Source organism: Heptranchias perlo, chromosome 25, assembly GCF_035084215.1.
Source record: "Heptranchias perlo isolate sHepPer1 chromosome 25, sHepPer1.hap1, whole genome shotgun sequence".
Classification (NCBI taxonomy): Eukaryota; Metazoa; Chordata; class Chondrichthyes; order Hexanchiformes; family Hexanchidae; genus Heptranchias; species Heptranchias perlo.
The window spans coordinates 37279092-37300795 of NC_090349.1; the positions used below are offsets into that span (position 1 = coordinate 37279092).

The window sequence follows — 21704 nt, forward strand, 5'->3', positions numbered from 1 at the left end:
GCGGCCCACTGCAACAGTTCTTCCTGCCTTGTCAATCAGGCTGGCTGCAAAACCCGGAAGTGCCATTGATGGGCGTCATTAAGGTCGCACTTATCTTCTGGAATTCACACCTGGAAAACTCCCCCCGCCCCCCGCCCCCCGCCTCACTCTCAGTTAAAATTTACTTATCTTTTCTACCCCACCCTGATAAGCAAGTGAAGTACACTCACCATACTATAAAACTGTGATGCATCATGATTCTTAATTTTGTATGACTTAATTTGTATGATATTTATATCCTTCATAGAATTGAAGAAGGGAAAATGATAGCATGTATTAAAGGATATGAGGTTTCTAAAAAGAAATTTGTTAAAGTGCAACAAGTAACATGTGGTTTCAATATTTTGGGGTTGAGGTTTGTAGAGAAAAAAACTTATGCTACACTGTGGTTCACGGGATATAAAACCTTTATGTTATACCAATTCTTTTACATTGTGGATCTTTTTTATTACATTTTAATTACTGGGGTTGTCTGAGATTATTTCTTCCCTTTTCAAAGCACTCTGCTGTGCTCACTTACTTTTCCACTCAGGGTTGCTGTTTCTCCTCTTTTCTCTCTTAATTATGGGCAAGTGCTGCTGTTCCACAGTCTAAGCTTTTTGATTTGGTTCACTTGTCATAGTATTCTGAGCTATTGTGTGTAGGAACAGGAAGTATCATCAGCTATTGTCAACATGCTAATAAAATTAAATAGGAGCAGGATAGGAAACTGTGAGCAGTGAAAGGCATTAGTGAGTCTGGAATTGTATTGCGTTTTGCAAATGAGTCGGCACTAATCTGATTCCATTTTGATCAATTCATTGAAGCTAGCATAAACAAGGGACAACGCTTCTTGTTTGCATATATTTTTGTGTATCTGACTGTCCTTTTTTTTAAACCTGTAGGATGTGTGTTCCAACCAGCACAGTTCACTATGAACTGAATCGGCAGACCAGTGACATCTTCATGAGTAACATGCAATCACCTCTGTGTCAGCGAATGGGAGTCATGGTTGCATTTGAGGCATTTGAGGATTTAGTTAAGTGAGTACTGTCTAAACCAAGACTGTGCAAGAGTTAACCATAAGAACTTTTGTTTTTGGTCAATTTCTTTCCAAACATGCCAACTTTGGACAGGAGCAAAAGCTAACCGACAGCTTCAAAAAAAAAATTGACACAACTTTGAAACAGCTGACCACTCAAAAACAACACTCAATCCCTGTCGTCTGGCCTTTGTTCTGGTCAAAGTCACCAAGGACCTGCTTTGTGACCTTGGCATGTGATCTCTCCTTGATCTTTCTGTGATGTTCCACACATGTGAATACTCTATCCTCCTTCATTGCCTCTCCTCTGTTGTTCACCTTTGCAGGTTCCATTCTTTCTTGTTTCAGCACAGCTAGCACCTCTCCAGCAATGGCCTCTCCTCCCACCCCTCCATGGTCACCCTGGGAGTACCTCAAGGTCCTACACCTTGACCTCCTTCTTTTTCTTTATGGTCATGTTGGTGCTCTGTGAAATTATCTGTGGTTACACGGTCAACCATCACATGTTTGTTAACGACTCAAAATTTAACCTCTCCACTATCGCCCTTGAATCTACAACCATCTATGTGTGGCAGATTGCTTGCCTAACATCTTTGTGGATGAGCTAGAATTTTCTCCAACTGAACATCAGGAGGACCAAAGCCATCCTTCTGCCGCAAAATGTGTGCCCTTACCTCAGCTGCTCACAGAGGCAGAACCAGATGATATACAACCTTAAAGTTTTGTTTGACTCCGAATTGAGTTTCAAATTTCACCAACCTATCTATCACTGAGACTGGTTATTTGGACCTCCACAACAATACCTGTCTCTGCTCTTACCTCAACCCCATTGCTGCAGAAACCACACTTTTTTATTACCTCTGGATTTGACTTTTCAAACACCCCCTTTCTGAACTCTTCCTTACACAAACTCCAACTCATCCGAAACTCCACCACTTGCATGATGTCTTCTATTACATTCTGCTCAACCATCACCCTTATCCTCACTGACCTCCATTGCCTTCATGTCCTTGCCCCACCCTACCTCTGCAGCTTGCTTCAACCCTGTGTTCTAGCCTGTACCATTCCGTCCTCCGGCTTTGGCTTTCTGTGGGTCCCCTCTTCCCTCCACTCTACCACCAGTGGCAGAACCTTTGATTATCTTGGCTCAGCATCTGGAACTCCTTACCCCCTCACCCTTTCGCTTTGCTACTCCTCTCCCCGCCACTTAAAGTTCTCCTCAAAACCTATCTCTTCAACCATGCTTTCAGTCATATCTCCTAACTCTTCCAACACTTCTCACTGTCCATTTCTCCTCTGTGAAGTGCCGTGGGATATTTGCTGCTTTATAGATGCTACGTAAATGCAAGTTGTTCTTGTTCTCCCTCTTCTCTTTCTCTCCCCTCCCCCTCCTTTCCCAAAACTTCAGCAAGGGAGGAAGAAACAACAAACCTAGGGTCACTGTTCAGTGACTTCTGCTTGAAAGTATGTCGTTTTAGATGTCAGGTAATACCATCCATAGTCAGATAGCCTGCCAACACTCGTTGTATAGGCTCAAAGGTATAGAATAACTGCTTGGGTGATGTGATGAAGGCATCTGTGGAATATATTCCAGCAAGTAGCTATGCTTTAAAACAAGGAGCAGTTCAAAGAATTTTTTTTTTTAAATGGGTCTATGCATAGCTAGTTTAGATCAATGTATTATAGCTAGTTTTTTACTAATCTATTAGAAAATCTAATTTACATATCCATATTGGAACTATTAGCACTGAAAACATTGCATAAATACATTTTAAAGGCAAAGCATTAAAATTGAATGCCAATTGCAGGACCTTATTCACTGTTTCAGTTCTGTGTTGTACAAAAATAGCCCCTGCAATGAACAAATAATACCAATGAAACGCAGAATAAATTCAGTGTATGTCTCATCTTGTGGGCCCACACTGATGGTATAAATCATTTAATGTTTTCTGTTATTAGATGTCAATAATTTGAATATTTGTACTTTTTAAAGAAACTTTGAAGAAGTGATTGCCTGCTTTGCTGACCCGTCTCTGGATAGTCCATTATTTTCTGAGACAAGATCCACTTTCTTTGATCAGGAGGACAACAAGGTGGGACTTTGCTAATCTCCTAGTTTTACATATGGAATTTCAAATCTATAAATAAATATTCCATTCTTGAGCTAATGTATGTAGGCTTTCAAAGTAACACTTAGCAAATTCTGGGGGTACTTCCTTTTTTAAAATTAAGGAATCCAGGAGGGAAAGATGGAAAACAGAGGGAAAGAGGGTAAGATAAATTGAGGAAGATTAGAGGATACCAAGTTTGGGATTTTAAAACTTGTATATTAAAGGAGAAAGGCAAGATATGAAATTTTGAGGTCCTGGGAAAGAATGAGTTAGATTGGAAGACTGTAATGAGGATGTAGGAAGGAGCAAGGCCATGTAAATAGAATATTGTGCCCAGTTTTGAATGCCTTACTTTAGGAAGGATGTTAACATCATGGAGAGGGTGCAGAAGGGATTCGATAAGATGATATCGAAGATGCGTGGCTTTAGAGGAGACTAGTGAAACTGGGACTTATTGATTAGAACAAAGGAGATCTGATAAGAGGTATTCAAAATTAAGAGAGGTTTTAGGAAAAACTATTTTCACTGGATGATGAGTTGGTAACTATTGAGCATAAATTTAAGTAAATCACCAAAAGAACAAAGAGAGAGGTTAGAAGAAATTTTTTATGCAGAAGATTGTTAGGATATGGAATGTTCTACCAGAAATAGTGGTGGAAGCAGAATCCATAATGCCTTTTAAAAGGGAATTGGTTAAATATGTGAAAAAGAAATCTTTTAAAAGTATATAGGGAAAGGAAAGTGGAATGGGGACAATGGAGGATCTTGAGTACAGTGGTGATGAGTGAATGGGACTTAGTGCAGGACAGGATGCAGACAGTGGAGTTTTGGATGAGTTACATCGAGTCTACAGCACCGAAACAGGCCATTCGGCCCAACTGGCCTATGCCGGTGTTTATGCTGCACACAAGCCTCCTCCCAACCCTCTTCGTCTAACCCTATCAGCATACCCTTCTATTCCTTTCTCCCCCATGTGCTTATCTAGCTTCCCCTTAAATGCATTTATGCTATTTGCCTCAACTACTCCTTGTGGTAGCACTTTCCATATCTTTCCACTCTTTGGGGAAAGAAGTTTCTCCTGAATTCCCTATTGGATTTATTAGTGACTATCTTATATTTATGACCTCTAGTTTTGGACTCCCCCACAAGTGGAAACATTTTCTCTACGTCTACCCTATCAAACCCCTTCACAATTTTATAGACCTCTATCAGGTCACCACTCAGCCTTCCCTTTTCTGGAGAAAAGAGCCTCAGCCTGTCAGTCTTTCCTGATAAGTATATCCTCTCAGTTCTGGTATCATCCTTGTAAATCTTTTTTGCACCTTCTCCAATGCCTCTATATCCTTTTTATAATATGGAGACCAGAACTGTGTACAGTACTCCAAGTGTGATCTAACCAAGGTTCTATACAAGTTTAACATAACTTCTCTGCTTTTCAATTCTATCCCTCTAGAAATGAACCCCAGTGCTTGGTGTGCCTTTTTTATGGTCTTACTAACCTGCATCGCTACTTTCGTGATTTGTGTATCTGTACCCCCAGATCCCTTTGCTTCTCTACCCCATTTAGACTCTTATTATCCAAGCAGTATGTGGCCTCCTTATTCTTCCTACCAAAATGCACCACCTCACACTTACCTATATTGAAATTCATTTGCCATTTACACAGCCATTCTGCAAGTTTATTAATGTCTTCTTGCATCTTGACGCATTCTTCCTTTGTATTAACTACACCCCCTAATTTGGTGTCACCGGCAAATTTTGAAATTGTACTTCTGATTCCTGAGTCCAAATCGTTAATGTAAATTATGAACAAGTAGTCCCAGCACCAATTCCTGTGGAACACCACTTCCCACCTTTTGCCAGTCTGAGTAGCTACCCTTAACACCTACTCCCTGTTTTGTAGCTAGCTTGCTATCCATTCTGAGTTGGAGTTTGAGTTGGAGCAGATCAAAAAGCTGGAAAGCAGGGCGCTTGAGAAATCAAGTCTAGAGGCAATGAAAGCATGGTTTCAGAGGGGCAGCACAAATGGACCGAATAGCCTCCTTCCATGCTATAAAATTCTATGATTCCATATTTCAATCGTAGGAAGAATGAGAAAGGAAAGTTCAGAACAGCAATGACCAGAGCAGTATAAATAAAATGGAGATATAGTAAGTTACGAGCTAGAAGTGGGAGAAGTGTTCATCTGCCACAGAAAATATGGATTCCCAATGAACACATATCCAGGAAGCTGTTACTGCTTATCCTGTATGGCCTGTAAGTCAATTAGTAATGATAAATAAAAGCCTTTTTAAAATGTTATTTATCAAAACAGAGTTTGAAGGAGGAACCCATTCATATTCTGAATGTTGCCCTCAAAGAGGCTGATTGTGAGCAGGATGATGAACTGGTGCCTATCTTCAGCAAATTCTGCCAATCAAAGGTATCTATCTATACAACATGCCTTTCAGACTTGACCTATGAAAGGCCACCACTATAGCTAGGAGTGCTGTGGATATTGCCCTAGGTTGTCCCATGACAATTATAGTTTTGCTGCTAATCATCACAAATGTTTTTAAGGGACAGTATCATCAAAATTTGGCCCTTTTTACATTAGAAAAGTCAAGGATGAGAAAAAGTGATTGAAGCTTACCCCTAATTTTCATCTTCACATCCAATTGCGTTTTGAATGACCCCATTGTTCTTGTCTTTACTACCCGGTTGGGAGGATTATTCCAAGACGTTCCTCTGAATATCTGTTTAAATTTACTGTTTACTAATTAAAGTTATAAAATAGTAAAAAGTATCTTGGAAGAGCAAACTATGGCATGAAAATGTCTGCCTGTACTAATTTTTGTATCAGTTTTCATGAGAAATAAAATGAAAATTTTACATAGTGACTAAACCAAATGACCAACATGATAGTTTCCAGAGCAGCTTACTCCTGAAAAAGTTAGTTTTCTAACTTGATTCTGCTAGAAAAATCATCAAAAGCTTCAGCTGTTCCTTTTCCATTGTGTTTGCAGAAAACACTTCTCTTCGACTATGGGATCAGACGAATCACCTTTCTAGTCGGACAGAAGGTAAGCTTTTCTAAATTGGCCCATTAGTCAAGACTTTTACATAAAGGATTATTCTAAGTATCCACAACGTGATCACTGAATTTTAGACTTTCTTTCCAATCTCTTTACAGCGAGAATTTCCCAAGTTCTTCACCTTCAGGGCAGATACTGAGGTACACAAAACCATTTGTCACTTGTACAAGACAAGGTATTGCCTCTTTAAGTCGTGTTTGCATGTCTTTTGGAGCATGCGGAAGACTCCAAGTCTAGCACTGGGTGGCAGGCTGTCCTTTTATTTCTGGAACCTGGGTTTGAAAATCCAGCACAGAAAGTCTCCATTCCCTTCCAGCTAACATGATTTTTATTTAGCAACACAAATTTACAACTGATTATTAATCTCACTAAGAGGCCAGAAGGAAGGGTAATGAGGGAAATGGAAATGTTGCATTTGTGTGTTAGGAAGTACTTCTGAGGTTGGGGATGAAAGACTTGTGCTGGGGTAAAGGGAATTTTAACCTGCGCTATATCTGACCAGAGAGTGCTTAATGCTGCTACCGGCAATTGAAAGTGTACTGTTCCAAAATGCTGATATTTTGAACTTAGATGACCGAAAATTTTAGTTTAGGAGGAAGAGTAGTTGAGAATTGATACATCTGTGTAGTAATTGTTGAGTCGGTGAAAGTTTTCAAAATCTTCAGTAATTTTTTTAAACTTTCAGTTTGTTTTCTTCAATACTTCCCCATAGTCCTTAATTTGAAATTTTAAGTCTTAGACTTGCAACAAAGCCAGGGAAATTGCTCTCCTGCTGGACCAGCTGGACTTGTAAGTTTTTGCATTGTAAGTTGACGCATTGGGATGCTGAAAGTTAAAATATATTACAGTAATAGAGTTAATCAAAGATCGGAAATTGCTTTATTACTGTAATATTACTCCCAAAGTAAAACCTTAAAACAATTCTAATAAATATAACTTAGCGTACCTGTTTTAACCTAGTTCTTTGTATTTTTTTAATTTTAAACTTTTTACTAAAATGTTTTCCTTCTGCCCCTCTCTATTTAAAAAAAAGAATTACAGCCTGATCAACTCAAAATGCTTTCAAATGACAATTTTTTACACCCAGTGTAATGGCAAAGGTTTCAAGATCTTTGTGTTTAACTCCATTTGAACTTGTCATTTGAAGAGAATGCCTGGGTGAACTTATCCGTGCCATGCTAAGCACTAACAAATCATTTCACTCGCGATTCAATCACCAATCCCACCACAACTACTAATTTGGAAACATTTGTTTAAAAACCTCACCTAATACCTTCCGCGTTCCCTGACCCAACCGAACACCAGGGACCAAGAATAAACAAATTGCTTTAACCCTTGATCTGTGTATGAATCTCTGTGCAAGTGCAACCCGTGTCAGGAAACCACTCCTCCCACAAGCACTGAGTAATTAAAAATGTTCAATGGTTAAATAAAATACATGTGAGTGAAAACCTCCTTTTCAACTGCAACCTTGTTTTAAAAAAAAATTGTTAAATCAGTGGCATGCTGCTTGTTCTCAATTCCAATTGCCTTGTTGAAAGAAAGACTTGCATTTACACAGCATCTTTCATGACTTCAGGATGTCCCAAAGCACTTCACAGCCAATTAAGTACGTTTGAAGTGTAGTCTGTGTTGTAATGTAGGAAACGCGGCAGCCAATTTGCACACAGCAAGATCACACAAACAGCAATGCGTTAATGACCAGATAATCTGTTTTAGTGATGTTGGTTGAGGGATAAATGTTGGCCAGGATACCGGGGCAAACTCCCCTGCTCTTCTTCGATATAATGTGGGATCTTTTTGTTCGCCTGAGAGGGAAGACAGGGCCTCGTTGAATTACTGTGTGAAGCTACAGCTGAAGATCTCCACTTCCTGCCCTCTGACCACCGACTTCCTGTTTGGTTAGTGGTAAACTAAATGGCAGTCTGTATGTCCCAGAACGTGGATAAGCGCAGAGACAGCCAGAGCTATTTGTTTTAGAGTGCGCTACTATTTAACTTTGAAAGGCATTGTCTTCATGGATAGGCTTTTGTTTTGGGAGGATGGTCAGAAAACTTGTGTGTTTCGTTCACTGGAGTCCCAACAATGCATTTTGACCGGATTTACTTCATGTGTTTAACAAATGAATAAAGATTTTCCTGATCACTTTTTCATAAAGACAATGGGAATGATTTCAAATGGGAAAAACGGGTGGGTTGGGAGGGGGCAGCAGAAATTTAAAAAATCTAAAACCCGCCTCCATCCCGCACTTACGGTTTTCACAGAGGCCAGACAAGGGCTGGGCGACCAACCCGCTCTTAGGGGGTGGGTCGGTCGATAAAAGCTTTCAATGAGGCTGCTGGCCTCCATTTTAACAGTTTTTTTTTGCTTTTAACCTCTGGGGGCCGGGATTCCTGGGGCCTTCTCCTTCACGCCACATGACAGGAGGCAAGAAGGCCCAAAACTGTAGGTGAGTGCCTTTATAGCACAGCTTGTGGGCCTGGAGGAGCAGGAGTACTTCCCCCAGGCCCAACAAGCCTACCTGCAGTGACCACCCCCACGATCTCCGACCCCCGCGATGACCCCAACCCTCCGCCCCGATGACCCCCTAATGACTGACCCCACCTGATGTCTGACCCCTCCCCCCCCCATCTGACACTTACCTTTTCACCTTCCTCTTCTCCCATCCGACTGAGGGTAGCCTGTCAATCAGGCCGGCCTGTCAGGCGGGAAACAAAATTTAAAAAAATAAAGACATCCTTATGTCAAAATCGTAAGGACTTCTGGGTTTCCTGTCAGCAATTTCCCCCCCCCACCGCACCCCCGATAAAATCATGCCCGATATCTCTCTCTAAAGAAAAAAGCATGTAGGTAACAACTTGGGACATTAAATCAAAGGTTTCTGAATAAGGATTTACTTTTATCTTCAAAAAACAAAAAGTCTCTCTAGGCTATTTTGTTAAAATCATCTTATTTAAAGGTTCAGTGTGGATCTGAGCTGTACAGATCAGGTTCAATCTCTAGTCTGTGCTGCGTTAGCTGATCTCAACCATGTTGATAAAGTTACAATAACTGGCCTGAGCACACCTGGGATAGTGAGGGGAAGAATTAGCCAGAGTGCCCACTCTCCTTATCACACTCCAGCAACACGTGCTGAAAAGTGTGCATTTGTAGATGTCAGACGAGAACAGGATCAGGCTGTCTGTGATTTACACCCACCCCCATGGTCAAACAACCTGTGATGTTCATTATTATTGCACTTGAGGAACTGACACTTTTTGATGTATCGGTAAGACATTTACCTTGGTAGAATTAGACCCTTGCAGAAGTTTGTACTTTCAGGAGAGAAGAGGGGAGGAGAAGTCATTCCATTTACAATTAAAAGTCTATGATGTGTTTGTGCTTTAAAATCTCATTGTCCAGTTTGCAGAGGATCGTATTTATCGGCATTTAGACCCGGCGCTGGCCTTCCAGCTGGAACTCAACCGGATGCGAAACTTTGACCTCACTGCTGTTCCCTGTGGAAATCATAAGATGCACCTGTACCTAGGTGCTGCCAAGGTGAAGAAGGGAGCAGAGATCACCGACTACAGGTTCTTTGTCCGAGCGATAATACGACATCCTGACCTCATCACTAAGGTGAGGAACCTAGGGATAACGGACCATTTAAGTGCAACTTTTTGATTGCAACCAAGCACATAGCTTGGCTTAGCATTTATACCATTTTAACACCTGGCATGATGGACTTTTCGCACCAGAAATTGATTCCAATCCAGGAAGATTTTGGGGTGGGAGGAAGAAGGTGATTGTAACATAAGAAAGTTTGAGCAAGAAAAGCCCATTTGATCTATCTAGCCTGCTGCTTCCACAGACTATATGGAGAATCTACCCTATCGTGAACTCTACCCCACCTGAAGGAAAGTTCTGTACGAGTACTCTCTGATTTCGAAAGGCAATCAGAAAAACAAATATTAATCCATCCTTACATCTCCATTGTTGATAGCCCTGGACTGTTACCAACATTTCCCATCACGTGAACTATGGGGCCCTCCAGAGTATTTTACCATCTCCACCTGTACCTAGTTTTATAACCTCCAATCCCATTTCCAGGTAGCAAAGCTTCATTACTTAATATGCATATTTCTAAAAACTGGTATTTAAGCAAATGTGTAAAAGGAAATCGTACATGGTAATACTAATAGCTGGAGAAGCTAACAAAATATTGCATTAAAAGATCTTGGAGCTATAATAGGGAAGAAGGAAAAAAGAGATAAGTTGAAGAAATGTTTGGGGTGGGGGCAGGTGTAGTTGCAGAATAGAGACAATGTATTATAAAATACCCTAAACACTTACAAAATAGCAACTACCAGCATAGTCTAAGATGAAACAGCTGGGAGTTCCATGCCATATTGGGCTTAATACCGTGAAGCAAAATTAACTTGTAATGAAAGTAAATCCTTAAAGTAAATTCAAAGCTACCAGCATTATTTCCCCTTGCACCCTATCCCTGATTTATCTAATTTGCACACATGGGGGCATGATTTTAAATGGGGAAAAACGGGTGGGTTGAGGATGGGGGGGGAGGGGGGGAAGCAGTAAAACTTTTAAAAATCTAAAACCCACCTCCAAAGCGCCCACTTCCAGTTTAATGGAGGTGGGACGAGGGGCTGACGACCAACTCTCGGGAGGCGGGTCGGTCATTAAAAGCTTTCAATGAGGTTGCGGGCCTCCATTTTGACAGTTTTTTTGCTTTTAACCCCTGGGGGCCGGGATTCCGGGCCTTCTCCTTTATGCCATGTGAGAGGAGGCAAGAAGGCCTGAAACTGCAGGTAAGTGCCTTTATAGCACTGCTTGTGGGCCCAGAGGAGCTGGAGTGCTTCCCCCAGGCCCAACAAGCCTACCTGCGGTGACCCTACAAATGCGATCGATCGTTTGCCCCCCCCCCATGATCTCCGACCCCCCCTCCCCTCATGATCTCCGACCCCCCCTCCCCTCATGATCTCCGACCCCCCCTCCCCTCATGATCTCCGACCCCCCCTCCCCTCATGATCTCCGACCCCCTCTCCCCTCATGATCTGCGACCCCCCCCCCCAATGATCTCCGACCCCTCCGGTGACTAACCAGCCCCCTGATGACCCTCGACCCCCCCCCCCCACCCTCCCATCTAACACTTACCTTTTCACGTCCTCTTCCTTCCTCTTCTCCCATCCGACTGAGGCCAGCCTGTCGGGCAGAAAACCGTCAAAAGAAAAATAGAAGACGTTCTTACGTCAAAATCGTAAGGAGGCCTGGGAAACCCGTACTTCCGAGTTTCCCGTCAGGAATTTCTCCCCCTCCAACCGCACCCCCCCCTACCCCCCCCCCCCCCCCCCCCGATAAAATCATGCCCATGGTGTTATCCTTCAAATGGGATGGAAGTGATAGCATTAGGCCTCTCCTTGGTATTATTCACTAGGTGACCCAATAGAAGATTCTTTTTTAAGAGATATCAATTGGAAAGAACTTCCCTTAGATTAAATATTACTGACTTTTAAAGCTCTCCCTCTAAGGAGCATTCCTGGACAGGAAAAGGCACACCACTTTGAGGCGAACTTAGATTACAATGTGTAGAGGCCTCAGAGCAGTTGTCAAATGAGGATTTGGGGAAAAAATAGGGAGATTCAGATCCTCAGATAATTGCAGCAAAATTAAAAGGAACTAATCTCGATCACCCTTCTGTTGCGATTTCAATCTTGTGTGCTTTACATTTTGTAGGAAGCCTCTTTTGAATATCTGCAAAATGAAGGGGAACGTCTGCTGCTCGAGGCCATGGATGAACTGGAGGTGGCATTTAGCAAGCAGACTGTGCACACTGACTGCAACCATATCTTCCTCAACTTTGTGCCAACTGTGATAATGGACCCATCCAAGGTTTGAGAAGTACAGATTTCTTGTGGTTCTCTAGATTGTTATCTCAAGAATGTTATTCTTTTTCTTGCTCATGCTGTCTGTCATTAAAACTGGAGAAAAACGGTTTTAGCAAGCAAGTATTTTACTTTTTACTTACCCGTACGAATCCCCATGATACACATTTCTAATACATGGCCTTGTGGACAAAATGGACAACTCCTACAGGTTCTGGGAAGGAATTGCTTAGAACATGTCAAAGAAGTAGCTACTTCAAACTCATGGTACTTACCCCTAGAGTTCTCTTTCCTTTTAATCGGAGGCTGATGCAGTAATAGTGCTGTTTTGTATATTTTCTTAAAAATACTGATGGCCTCAAGTGACTGATCAATGTTCATTTTATTATCATAACAGGCTGTCCGAATTGGATATCTTTTGTTATGGTTTCCAGTTGGAATGTCAGCTGTCCACTGCACACTTGGATTTATATCGCTGAGTCTAACCCTAACGAGACACATCAATGAGACTAAGTATTGTGGTCAATTGATGTGTCTTGTTAGGCCTTGTCTCAAAATTCTGAGCTTGCGTAAAGGGCTGACATCCATCCACAGCTTGTATTGTGTGAGCCATTGAGGTGGTGAAGTTGCTCAAATCTTGAGTGTCGAATTTCTTGATTGTTGGTTGGAGGTTGGGGACACAATTCACTTTTGTTTCCCCTGAGGAAAGGCACATCACAACATAAATTTATTGGGGTCATCATCGTTGTGGGGCCACAAATCTTTTATGTTTGTATTTTGGGGTTAAGATTTGTTGTCAGCACAAGACTTGCTGTTTTTCTTTTTTGAGTATGTATTGCTTTATTCAAAAGTGTTTACCAAACACATAATTTCCATCAAAGCACATCATTGCTGTTCTTGCAAGTACTGATGTCACAACAAAAAGAATGTGTGACTCTTTACCCCTCTATAAAGACTGTGGGCTAGAAATTGGGCCTTGTAGCTCCCGTTGATTCGGCACTATGCGGTCTTCCGATATGCCAAGATGGTGTCTTGGCTGCGCACGCACGTTTCCAGCATGACGTGCGCGGACGGCATCTTGGTATAGATATTAGTGCATGCGCAAATACCGAACGCCGGCTGCATGTAAAGTAGGGAGAAAATGTGTACAATCAGTGTGCAATGCTGATTTAAAATGATAGACACCATTTTGGGACTTATTGCTTAACGCTCAACTCAACGCACAGTCTTAACCATGCACACCTGAACATGTCCTAGATGGCTTGGAGGACCCCCCACCAGCACTATTTAAAGGGACCACGCAGGTGTTGCAGGTTAGTTGCTGGATTATTGCTTCTGGTGGAATAGGAAGTGTTTTTTTGAAGCTCCCTTATAGTTACTGAGAGTTGCTGCAGTACATTTGAAAGTGGTTTGGCAGGTACTGCCTTACGGTTCAGAAAGTTACAACCAAGGCTGAACAACATTCCTGGTAACCGTGGGTGGTCTGCTAGGGCTCCCGCTGGGCATTGAACACAACTGGGAACATGCAGAGAAGCCACACGCAGCAGGTCAAGCTGCGAGGAGAGGGAGGAGGAGGAGGCGCAGGGCACTGAGCAGGAGGCCATAACCAATGAGGGCATTCCGGTACCAATCCTCTTACCTCAACATGAGCGAGGAGTATTGCATCCGATGGCTGAGGTTCACCAAGGAGGCCGTGACGGAGATCTGTCAACTGGTGCGGCTACAATTGCAGCCTCCGGGCAGGGCAAGGACACTATTGCCTGTGGCTGTGAAGGTAACCGTGGCGCTGAACTTCTACGGCTCAGGATCATTTCAGGCTTCTGCTGGTGACATGTGCAACATCTCGCAGTATGCAGTGCATTGCTGCACATGGGAAGTCACATATGCACTGTACGAGATGAGGAACAGGCTCATCACCTTCCCTCTTGACAGAGACAAGCAGAACGAGCGAGCACGGGAGTTCGCTCGCATTGCTGGCTTCCCCATGGTGCAGGGTGCCATTGACTGCATGCACATTGCCCTGCGTGCCCCACATATCAACTCGGCCATCTTCATCAACCGACCAGGCTTCCACTCCCTGAACGTGCAGCTGGTGTGCGACCACACGCATCGAATCATGGAGGTTGATGCCCGCTACCCTGGGAGCAGTCATGACGTCTTTGTTATGTGGTAGTCCAACGTGCCAGCTTTCTTTCACACGGCTCGGCAAGTCAAAGGTCGGCTACTGGGTGACAAGCTTTATACCCTCACGCCGTGGCTCATGACTCCGGTCAGGAATCCATGCACATGTGCATGGCAGGCCTACAATGAGAGCCATGCTGCCACATGCAGTATCGTGGAGCACACCATAAGTCTCCTGAAACAGCACTTCCGCTGCCTGGACCGTTCCGGAGAGCCCTCCAGTACTCCGCTGAGCAGGTGGGAAGATTCGTGGTGGTATGCTGCATGCTGCACATCCTCGCCATCATGAGGGACCAGCCCTTGCCACTGACGATCGGAGAAGTCCCTGAGCCGGAGGAAGAGGCTGAGGAGGAAGAGGCTGAGGAGGGGGAGGAGCCGGAGGAGGAAGTGGAGGAAGACGCTAGGGTGCAACAGGGAACACACGCCTTGTCTGCAAGGTCTCTGCGTGCTCGCCTGATCCGTGCCCGCAATCAATAATATCAACTGCATCCCCCCAACTCACTAACAGTCCTACACTCCCCACCTGTCTGCTTCCACATGACAATCAAATCACCCTCCATCTGATTGCACGTTGGTTTCCCCCTCAGCTCATCGCACAAATGAAAACCACCACCAAATGCAAATTCAAGGTCACATTTATCAATTAACAAATCAAATTATGGAAACAGAACAGAACTATTCACCCTTCCGCATTCCCTTAGTGCCTCTTGTTCGTGTGCCTTTACCTATCCTAGTGCTCTGACGAGGTGCATCCCCAGAGGCTGGTGGAAGGCTGCTGGCCTTCAATGGAGGAGCGTGCAGATGGCCTTGGAGGACAACCTCGAGCAGCTCTGGGCCAGGAGGGCCCAGCTTCAGACTGCACCATCTCGGTATGGGCACCAGTCTGGTCTGGCTGGCTAATAGGCAACAACAGGGGCACTAGCGGAGTGGCAGGGGTGGGAGCAGGAATGCTGTCGTCCTGAGAGAGGACAGCAGGTCCGACTGCCATGGCACCACTGCCACTCACATGGGGCGGCGCTTCACCAATCCTGGTGATCAGCTGGAGAACGGATTGCTGGAGTGCTGTGACACCCTGGAAGCCTTGTTCCACAGTGTTCCTCAGAGCAATGATAGCAGCAGTCTGAGCTTCCATAGCAGCAGTCTGAGCTTCCATAGCAGCAGTCTGAGCTTCCATAGCAGCAGTCTGAGCTTCCATAGCAGCAGTCTGAGCTGCAACTGTAGCTTGCAGATCTTTGATGACATTGGTCTGTGCTGCAATGGAAGCCGCGCCATCGGCCAAAAGGCGTGCATCATGGGTTCCACAGATGTGCTGATGGAGGGGACCACCCGTTCCATGTTGGAAAGGATGGGCTCCAAGCTCTGCGCAAAGCCCTGTGCCAAGATGGAGCTGGACTCCTCCTGTCTCATTGTGCGCAGGCTTTCCAGTGCCCCAAGCATTTGGTGGTGTACGCCCATTAGCCGTCATCTGTAGCCTGGCCTATCGAAGTCCTCTTCTGACTCCTCTGCAGCAGAACTAGTGAGTGACCTCGGCCTTCGGCGAGCTGGCAACTGTGGTATCCGGCTCTTGCGCATTTGTGCCCAGTGTCTCACTACATGCAGATCTAACCTAGCCTCTAAAGGATGCACAGTGTCAATCTCTGAGCTGGTGGATGCGAATGTCAGACCGAGTGACGGTGTGCCTTCAGTGTCCCCCCCCTCCCCCCGCCCCCCCTCCTCCTCTTCCTTGGATGGTGCCACCACACGTTCTTGGGTACCTGCAATGACAAAGGGAAATAGGTCGGGTTGTGGAGCAGGGAGAGGAAAAAGTAAGACGAGTGTGCCGACAGCATCTGCAGCACATGAGTCAGAAAAGATTAAGGGAGGAGGGAGATGTGGAAAACGAGAAGGAGCATTAGATATGCAGAGACACCCTTCATCAGGATTTCCAGCGCGGCACATGGTCACGGCAACAGCAACGGCCCGGCCAACGATCCGAAGCACAGTCTCTTCCAAGGGGGTGAGGACGTGTAGGCATGCCTGTCGTCCCTCAGGTCTCTCCTGCTGCTGGCTGTTACGCGCCACCTTCTCCTGCAAGACAAAGGGCAGTGTGTCATTGAGTATCCTGCAAGGTGTGAGGGTGATGTGCCTGTCGTGGTCGAATAGCTGCCAGTGTGTGTGACCTATGAGTGGTGGTTTTGTGGCCTACAAGTGTGGTACTATGTGCGGGTGAGATGCAGCATGCCGAGTGCAGCATTGCATATGGATGAGCAGTGTTTGTTGGGGGTGGGTGGGTGACGGGGAGTGTGATGCGTGGAGCAGTGGTGCAGTTGGTAGGATGTGCCACTTGACATTTGCATTCACTCACCTTGACCACTTGTGTCAAATCATTGAACTTCTTTCGGCACTGCACCCGCGAGCGTGGTGCATTGCTCCTGGTGTTCACTTCCTGGGTCACAGCCTCCCAATGTCTGTGGAGCTGGAGACTGGAGGGTCTCCTGCCACCCTGTGAGAACATGTTGGCCCTCCTTTCGTCCACCCCTTCCACCAGGGCCTCCAGTGCATCATTGGAGAAGGGTGGGGCCCGCTGTCGCGTCGGTCCTGCCATCTTTCCCTCCTCCGGTGGACTGTGCACGTTCCATTTTAAAATGTGCACCTGCACCTTTAATAGGTGCAGGCTGCTGATGACATGCGCCGAGCACGCCCCATTTCGGGCTTCCTCATTCTCCATGCAGCCTTTCAGCAGCGCGGGTAGCACTGGCTGCACGGAGATATCATGTAATTAGAAGGCAGCTCGAAATTCATGTGCTGCCTGCATAGGGGCCATCGGGCGCGGGTTAATAGTGGATCGTGTTACCTACACCCAATAATAGGCCTTATCGAATTTTTCCCCTTGTTCTTTTTTATTGCATAGATATGACATTTACATATTTCTTTCAATGTTTATTTTTAGATTGAACAGTCCGTCCATGACATGGTGATGAGATACGGGAGCAGGCTGTGGAAACTCAGGGTCTTGCAGGCCGAGCTCAAAATAAATATCCGTTTAACTCCCACAGGAAAGGCAATCCCAATCCGTTTGCTCCTCACCAATGAATCTGGATATTACCTGGATATGAGCCTGTACAAGGAGGTGACAATTTCCAGAACTGGACAGGTACACACTTGTTGAATCAGGGAACACATGTCTAGAAAATGTAGGTGCATTTTAAAGCTCCATTCCCCTTTAGAAGGGAGGGAAAAATATCTCAACAAAAAGCAAAAATCTGCAGATGCTGTAAATCTGAAACATAAAAAGAAAATGCTGGGAACACTACATGGGTCAGGCAGCATCTGTAGAAAGAACAGAGGAGTTAATGTTTCAGATGTGAATCAAAAGGGAAGATACTGCAGATGAACAGCTTTTAAAAAGGGACAGAACAAGGGAAGGGGGAGGAATTCACACACACGAAAAGTGGAAAACAGGAGATGGTTAAATGGCGCAAGTGATATTAGCATGAGACAATAGGAGGCATAATGAAAGATACTAAAGGTATTAGGAACCACAGAGAATGCTCAAAAAAACTAGCAAGTGGAGCAGGCTAGGGAGGAGTCAGGGAGAAGAAAAAACAGCTCGACACCAAGGTTGCAGACCACCCCATCAGATGACCTGTTGAATGCGGAGTCTGGAGGATGGAAGGTGGAAACCCTATCATAGGGAAGGGGTGAGGGAAGAAGCACGGGAAATGGAATGGACCTGGCTGAAGGTATTGTCTACCAAGGTGGAGGGGAACCCTTAGCTGAGGAAAAAGGAGGAAATTTTGGAAGCTCTGGTGTAGAAGGTAGCCTCATCAGAATGAACGAACGGGGAGATGGAGAGACTCAGAGAAGGGAATGGAGTCCAAACGAAGCAGGGTGGGAAGAAATTTAATCCAGGTAGCTGTAAAGTTCGGTGAGTTTATAATAGATGTCAGTGGAAAGCCCATCCCCAGAGGTGGGAAGCCTGGGAAGGGAAGAGTCATAATCTCAATGTTGCTTTCATGCTGAACTCCATTAGGGTTATGGCCGTTAAAATTGTAATAGATTCTTAATGTCCCTTATGTCAATTGTGCGTAGCCAGTTTGTTTGTTCCCTATTGGTTTTACAGAGGCTAGATCCTGTGAACCCCAGGTATAACCATAGAGAGAGGGAGGTTGAGCTGCATTAGATCGGCCTCCTAATGACATTCCCAAACTTTTTCACTGTGATAGAGAACAGTGGTCAATCTGGGAGGCAGAAGAAGGGATAGGAGGCACCTTAAGACTCTGATGTAGAGCACTCAAAGAACAGACATAAGAGTGAAAATGTGGCCTCTCCTTTCTGATAAATGTTTCTTTCTGTCTGCAAACTCTACCTGGATTCCTGGGGCACGTCGATCCCTGGATTACATATCAATTCTGATGAATTTCTCTTTGAAAAATAGTAACACTTGAAATTTGCCTTCTGTGCTTGTATTTAGATCATGTTCAGTTCATATGGAGATAAGCAGGGGCCTCTCCATGGAATGTTGATCAACTCACCTTATGTCACCAAAGACCTGCTCCAGGCAAAGCGATTCCAGGCACAGTCCTTGGGAACGACCTATGTATATGACTTTCCTGAAATGTTTCAACAGGTAAGATTGTTTTTTCATCTTCCGTTAGCAATTTTCTTTTCTCATAAAGGTGTTGCATCCTTTTTGAGGTGTGGTTCCACAAATGCTGGGCACCCTCTGATATCTTATGGGTGTCAGCAGACTATTTGATTGTGAGGGACGGCACAGCCGTACCTGAATCTGTCTTCATCCAATGTTCATGCACCTGGTCAAGTGTGATCATTCTTTTGGATAAATAATCAGACCACACAGTGGAGACCATGTCAATATTGAATTGAAAAAAGCATCTTCCCACACACATTCATGTTAGAGTTATGTTACAGGAGACTATTCAGTCAAAGCGCAGGTTAATGAGGTGCTCATTTGCTTGTTAACTTACCTATGAAGAGAATCCTTTTTATCACATGTAGAAAGTCGTCATGTGATTTGAAGTAATACGTTCTCCCCGGAGTTGGGTCCTGCTCCATAGTGCTGGCTTCTAAATAAAGAATAAGTGTCTTAAATACTTTAAACTCTCATACCAGTACCCGCAGTACATACCAGGTTAAAAAATTGCCTTTCTCTTGCATCTAGTACAGTATGGCTTGAGTACAACATGTCTCAACTCCTGTATCTGTATGTTATAAACTGGATAAGTGATGTTCCCTTCAGGCTAAAGGAGCTGATATCTGAGTAAGGTGAGCTGATATTCCTTCCTCTAACATCCCGTAGCGATAAAGCACTTAAGTAAATAGCATGCATTTTCTGGATGGTATTTGCATCAGCCTCCACTTTCTTTCTGCCCAGTTTTTTCTCCCTCTCCTCAGATGGAGTGCAATTACATGGCCACTGGCTGTCTCCTGGTACATTGCTCATTTAGCCTGGATACTAAATGTTGTCAGGTTCTTTAAACCCAGGTGCCTCACGACAGCCAAATCCAATCTTGTCCTTACCCAATATCCACACACACTTTTCAGCAGGCGTTACTGAATGATGATCAGGAATGAGAAACCTAGATGATTCAACCCTTTTCAAGCTACTGAAGCCAATTGTGTTGCCCCAGCTGAGGTCAGCTAGTTCAGTACAGGTGAGAAATCTTCTTGGTCTGCATAACTCAGTACCATACCACATGTTGTGTTTACCCATTAAGCTATTTGGAGAACTTTCTATGGCCACTTCTACAGAATGTGTGCTATATCTGAAGAGCAAAATTGAAACACTTACAAAACCCTGATCAGAGGTTATTTAACGTGATCTGTTGCTTTGCTCCTCTTTGTATCAAAAAAAATCGGAGGAGAAGAATTAATCTTAAAAGGTTTCTACCTATCTTTTCCTTCTGTGGTCCAGGCTCTCTCTAAGCTGTGGGGACCTGATGTGGAGTATCCTAGGGAACCACTCCTGTGCACAGAACTTGTGCTGGACTCTCAGGGTCAGCTGGTGCACATGAACAGGCTTCCCGGAGGCAATGAGGTATGTACAGTTCACTCGGAGAATGGGATGCTATTTTATTCCACGGTGCCTCAAATATTCTATATCGTGAAGATTAATTGAGACATTATTTTATTGAGAAACCTAGGTGAAGGGCCAAGGCCCATAGTGTACGATGTCACTAAAGTTGAAAGCAGTAGGACAGAAGATGAGATCCATTAAAAAGTAGTGGCTAGGTATTGCCAAGTTTGTTTTTTAAAACCTATTAATTGTAGGAAAAAGGGAAAGCAGAGAGGTAAGGAGTTTCACAATTTTGATATCCTGGGAAAGAATCAGTTAGTCAGGATTGGCACAATTCCTGATTTCAACAGAGAGGAAGAAGAACATAATTATCACATTATAATTATCTGTTCGGCTTTGTAACTAACTTGTGTGCACCTCGTCTCTGTGAGTTTTCACCTCGTGTGTGTGGGTGGTGGTGGTGGGGCAGTGCTATGCCATGTAATTATAAATTACAAGACCTTCCATATTATAAAGAAAGAAAACAAGAATTTGCACTTATATAGTGCCTTTCATAACCCCAGGATGTCCAAAAGCACTTCACAGCCAATGAAGTAGATTTGAAGTGTGATCACTGTTGTAATGTAGGGAAACACGGCGGCCAATTTGTACACAAGGTCCCACAAACAACAATGAGTTAAAATGATCAAAAATGATAAAGGTTAAGCAGGCCTCCGAGAGAACTCCCTGCTCTTCTTTGAAAAGAGCCATGGGATCTTTTATATCCACTTGAGAGAACATAATAAGAGCAGGAGTAGGCTATACTGCCCCTCGAGGCTGCTCCGCCATTCAATAAGATCATGGCTGGTCTTCGACCTCAACTCTACTTTCCCGCCCTATCCCTATATCCCTTGATTCCCTTAGAGTCCAAAAATCTATCTCAGCCTTGAATATGCTCAACAACTGAGCATCCACAACCCCCTGGGGAGAGGGTAGACTGGGCCTCAGTTTAATGTCTCATCTGAAAGATGCCACATCCAACAATGCGGCACTCCCTCATATTGCTCTGAAGTATCGGTCCAGATTATGTGCTCAAGTCTCTGGAATTGTGGCTTGAACTCTTGACCTTCTAAGTCAGGCAAGAGTGCTACCATTGAGCCAAAGCTGACATGATTTGATATGATATAAAAGCCATTGATTATTCACTTTTTTTGTGGATTCTTGCAGCCCTATTTGTTTATCATTTTTGGTCTTGACTTTCCTTAAACATGAAAAAAGTTGTCTGAGTTACAAATGAGACAGAGTTGGCACGGTCAAGAGGCTCATTTCCCAGTATTAAGCCTAAATGTGCACAGTTTAAATTTCCATTAAATGACTTGATTTTCCATTGGTGGTAAGTGG

At 44.2% G+C, this 21704-nt stretch overlaps 1 protein-coding gene across 4 annotated transcripts in view; it reads left to right on the top strand.

The window, feature by feature from the left end:
- Nucleotides 1-21704, top strand: part of acacb (acetyl-CoA carboxylase beta) — a 127256-nt gene that overhangs the window by 77373 nt on the left and 28179 nt on the right. For 3 of the 4 annotated variants that reach the window (XM_068006050.1, XM_068006053.1, XM_068006051.1), the window contains 10 exons: nt 924-1061; nt 3054-3153; nt 5486-5593; nt 6177-6233; nt 6344-6385; nt 9648-9863; nt 11979-12134; nt 17238-17441; nt 18762-18917; nt 20223-20345. In XM_068006050.1, coding sequence (XP_067862151.1) covers nt 924-1061; nt 3054-3153; nt 5486-5593; nt 6177-6233; nt 6344-6385; nt 9648-9863; nt 11979-12134; nt 17238-17441; nt 18762-18917; nt 20223-20345 — 1300 coding nt within the window. The remainder of the gene's footprint in view (nt 1-923; nt 1062-3053; nt 3154-5485; nt 5594-6176; nt 6234-6343; nt 6386-9647; nt 9864-11978; nt 12135-17237; nt 17442-18761; nt 18918-20222; nt 20346-21704) is intronic. The other variant, XM_068006054.1, reaches the window with a different exon arrangement.